This window comes from Mus pahari, chromosome 22, assembly GCF_900095145.1.
Source record: "Mus pahari chromosome 22, PAHARI_EIJ_v1.1, whole genome shotgun sequence".
NCBI lineage: Eukaryota > Metazoa > Chordata > Mammalia > Rodentia > Muridae > Mus > Mus pahari.
This window is the reverse complement of record NC_034611.1, coordinates 23921441-23925304: the sequence shown is the minus strand read 5'-3', so window position 1 is coordinate 23925304 and position 3864 is coordinate 23921441. Positions and strand designations below refer to the sequence as shown.

Genomic DNA, 3864 nt, shown 5'->3' with positions numbered 1-3864 from the left:
CCCCCGATGCTCAGGACAAAGCTTAATCTGCTCTGTAGTATAAAGTGCCCTGTGGTGGGCAAGGTGCAGCAGGTTACCTCTGGCAAGTGACTAAGGGCTTGCCAACGCTGGGAAATGCTTTCTGGCAGGGGGAGTTAGAGTGTTGCTAAGTGCAGGGATGAGTCGGATCCCCAGTGAGGTGCAGTCAACCACGGGAAGGGGGCGGCGGCGAGAGCTAGTGTGCTGAAGCCTAGAGGCGGGAGAGGGAGGAGAGTCCGCGCTGAGCAGAGGGAGGCGTCTCGCGCGCGCCGAGCGAACACCCACTCGCACCCGAACCCGGTGGCGCGGCGCGGGGAGGCAGCAGCTGAGACAGCACCAGGTCAGAGCCTCTGCATCGCGCCCAGTCTGCCCTCCGGCGCCAGGACTGCTGAGGATGGAGGATTCCCGGGAGACCTCGCCATCCTCCACCAACTCCTCGGAAGAGCTCAGCTCTGCCCTGCAGCTGTCCAAGGGCATGTCCATCTTCCTCGACGTAAGTATAGATGAAGTAGTTAGGTGGGCGCCTTAGGTATCACGGCTGTGAGAGAGGAGGGGTCGGGAGCAGCAGCTGGCCGCTGGCTGCTGGCATTGCTATTAGACCTCCACTCAAACTATCTCCTACCTGTTGTCTCCCAGAGGTCCCTAGGCAAATAAATGCCAGAGGGAGGACTGCCACCCAACTTGTAAAGAGCTGTCCCAGACCTGCAGCTTTGATTATAAGCGTTAAGGAGCCCCAAAAGTTCGACTTTCCATCACCTAGGGCTTCTGCCCGGAATGAAGAGTCTCCCATTGAGCAGTGTAGGACTTAATTGCGGTCTCATCCCTGCCCAATTTGCTGGCAGGCACTGTCCCTTGTGCTGGAAGCGCTGATGGAAGCCTTAGATATTGTGATGCCCCTCCAGCTGCTCCCAGCTACCTTCAAAAACAATTTCATTGAACGTATTCGCTTTTTATTTTACAACAGTAGCCAAGGTCTCTTTTATGATAATGATTTTCCTTTTCCCTTTTGGTGCCCACTTCCTTCCCTATTATTCTCCCCCCTTGCCCCCTCCCCTGCCCAAGTTGTAATTACTATCATTAACCTTCTCTTCTAGCTTTTGACAGTTTTCCCTTTGGTCCCATTCCTTGCTTGGGAATTGACTTCCTTCCTCCGCATCTCTAGCCTGACCATTCTTTCCGCGCTATTTTCTACCCTCATGCTGTAATCTCTCTCTCTCTCTCTCTCTCTCTCTCTCTCTCTCTCTCTCTCTCTCTCTCTCTCAGTTTTAGATCTTATTTGCTCCTTGATTCTGCTTCGCTTTGTCCCTGATGTTTCTGTGTTTCTCACACGACTGCCTTGTTATGTTTCCTGGCTTTCCTGTCTCTGGGTTGCTTGCCTTCTGGGTCCTGGCTCTCCTAGCTGCTGCTCACATGTCAAATTCACTCTGTTCCCCCCAGGTAGTGTCTGGCTTGCTCAGTGGGGGCAGTTCTAGCCGCTCCTTGTTTAGCATGAAGGAAAATGGTCAAAACATGCCAAGGAGCCCTGCTTGTCCCTGCCCCTCCCCTTCTCCAAGCCATCACTCCTTATTAAAGCCCAAGCATGTAGGAGGTGGGCCAGAGGCTAAACACACTTGATTATGAAAACTGAAAACGTGAGGACATCAACTATCATAATAGCCAGTCGGATTTTGAAGATAATGGGGGAGGGGCAAGGAGTCCTCCATTTGTCATGAATGAATTATCTAGACTTTTAAAAAAATGGCTGAGAAATTCATATCAATAATTAAAACGTGTGTAAGACACTTAATCGAAGCTTCAACCCCACCTCTTGGCAACCTTCTCCCCACATCTTTATGCAGTGCCAACAGGCTTTGGGGGCCAGCCATTTTCTCCCCATGAAAACATGATTTCCACTTTTAACTGCAACAAATTGTTGTAGTTTTTTCTCTTCTCTTCTCTTTTCTTTTCTTTTCTTTTCTTTTCTTTTCTTTTAAATCTCTGCATAGGTTCAGTCTATGCTCTAATTATTTCTTCATGCCCTGCCACCAGGAACTAAGTTGGGTCATCGTAAAGCCAGGGCTGCACACATGAGTGTGCAATCCCCAGGAACAGGAGGGAATCAGGACCTTGCTCATCCAGACCATTATGAGGAAGAAAACCCATCTGCCAAGAAGTTAATCTGAGGTCAAGTGGGACCTCTGCTCTCTAATCTGTGCTCTGCCCTCTGAGGACACTAAGCTACTCTATGCTTTTATCTTATGCCTCTAACAAATCCCGGAGAGTCTCTGCTGTGTAAGAGCAAAGAAAGCTGCCTGACAGACTTACCATTCTAAAGCTCAAGCGTTCAACTGCAGGTTATTAAAAGCAAAATCTTACATCTTATTTTATTATATATGTACAGTTGTTCCCAAGTTCTCTTAATGTAAGGTCCCTGTCCTGATGGGGCTTTCATCTATAAACAGGACTGGCTCCCTTACTTTCTTAAGTCTAGTTCCAGAATTGGAAAACAACAACAACAACAACAACAACAACAACAACAAAACCCAAAACCAAAAAACCTGATTCCACAAGAGAGCTATTAACATGCCTGTTTTTCTTTGAAATGTAGTTTTAAAAAAAGATTAACTGCAGTTGGGTTCTTTTTCTTGGATAGAAAATATGTTGTTTACACATTCCTGAGTTATTTTGTGAAAAATTTAACACTCTGGTGAATTGTGTGACATGAAAAAGGGATGGTTATTTAGAGACCTCTGAATTATTCATTTCTGGATCATGTCGGTTTTAGCAACAACAAAGTGTGAAACATAAATACATCATTTGATTTTATTAGATTTAGTATATTCTAGTAGCGCTGATAAGAATGATTGCTTTTTGAATTCTGTTCAGATCACCACAAGGAACAGGTAGTATATTTTTCCTCTTCTAGATCTGGAAAGATATGAGACCACTGGGCACTCTTGCTCCTCACAGACCAATTTCCAATCTCTCAATAAGAATAAGAATATGAATATTCTCATTTACACTGAAGTATCATTGAGACAGTAAATCTTTAGACTTCTTAGGGAATCCTCTTAAACCCCGTTTGAGGATACCGTTGAGGATCTGACTAGGCCCAACAAGCTGGTTAGAAACTAGAGGTAAAATGTTTGGCTTAACATGAAAATCAGATTCTGTAGAATCATTGTCTTTCATTTCATTCTCTTATTTATATTCACCAGGTGCCATGTTTTCATTATGGGGGGACAGTCTAAAGAACAAAGGAAAAAAAAGACACATGAAATGTACATTTGAATTACTATGGTATGTCCATGCCCATATTCACAAATTCATAAGTAGAATAGCTGTAGCTAAATTCACAAAGGAGCCACATAAGCATAATTATTATCTTCTCCCGAAAAGCTACAATTACATATCAGCTTATTGTAACTATTTGTGTATACCTACTGAGGGTCAAGAGAAGACCTTTTCCCAAGTGCTGGCTACCCGGTGCATGCTGGCACACTACTGCTGGGCATATTTACACAACGCACAACCTGCCAGGCATGGGACAGGGCCAGAGCAGCCTCCAGTACACAGCAACACAAAAGGATCGGAAGGACGACAATTGGATTCCCTTTTCACTACCGTACAATACTTCCCCAGGTTCCCTCATTCCAGATGATGGAGAATAAGGTCACATTTAAAATGTGAGTCCTTGGAGTAGTCAGGATCTCTTTTGACTGATCTTGTCTGCTACTGCACAGTGGGGGAAATCAATTCTGCTCCTGACACAAGTGAAATTCAAAAAAAAAAAAAAAAAAAGAAAAAAGGGGGGGTTGCATTTCTCTTCATGCAATGGCACTGTCCTCTTCCAAGAGATTTCCTTTG

The 3864-nt window shown here is 45.1% G+C and overlaps 1 protein-coding gene across 1 annotated transcript in view; it reads left to right on the top strand.

Annotated features, from left to right (window-relative positions):
- The first annotated feature begins 308 nt into the window (after window positions 1-308).
- Necab1 (N-terminal EF-hand calcium binding protein 1) overlaps window positions 309-3864 on the top strand; it is a 163699-nt gene continuing 160143 nt past the window's right edge. The window contains exon 1 of the mRNA XM_021222373.2: window positions 309-511. Within this exon, the coding sequence (XP_021078032.1) occupies window positions 413-511 (99 nt within the window). The 5' untranslated portion in view covers window positions 309-412. The remainder of the gene's footprint in view (window positions 512-3864) is intronic.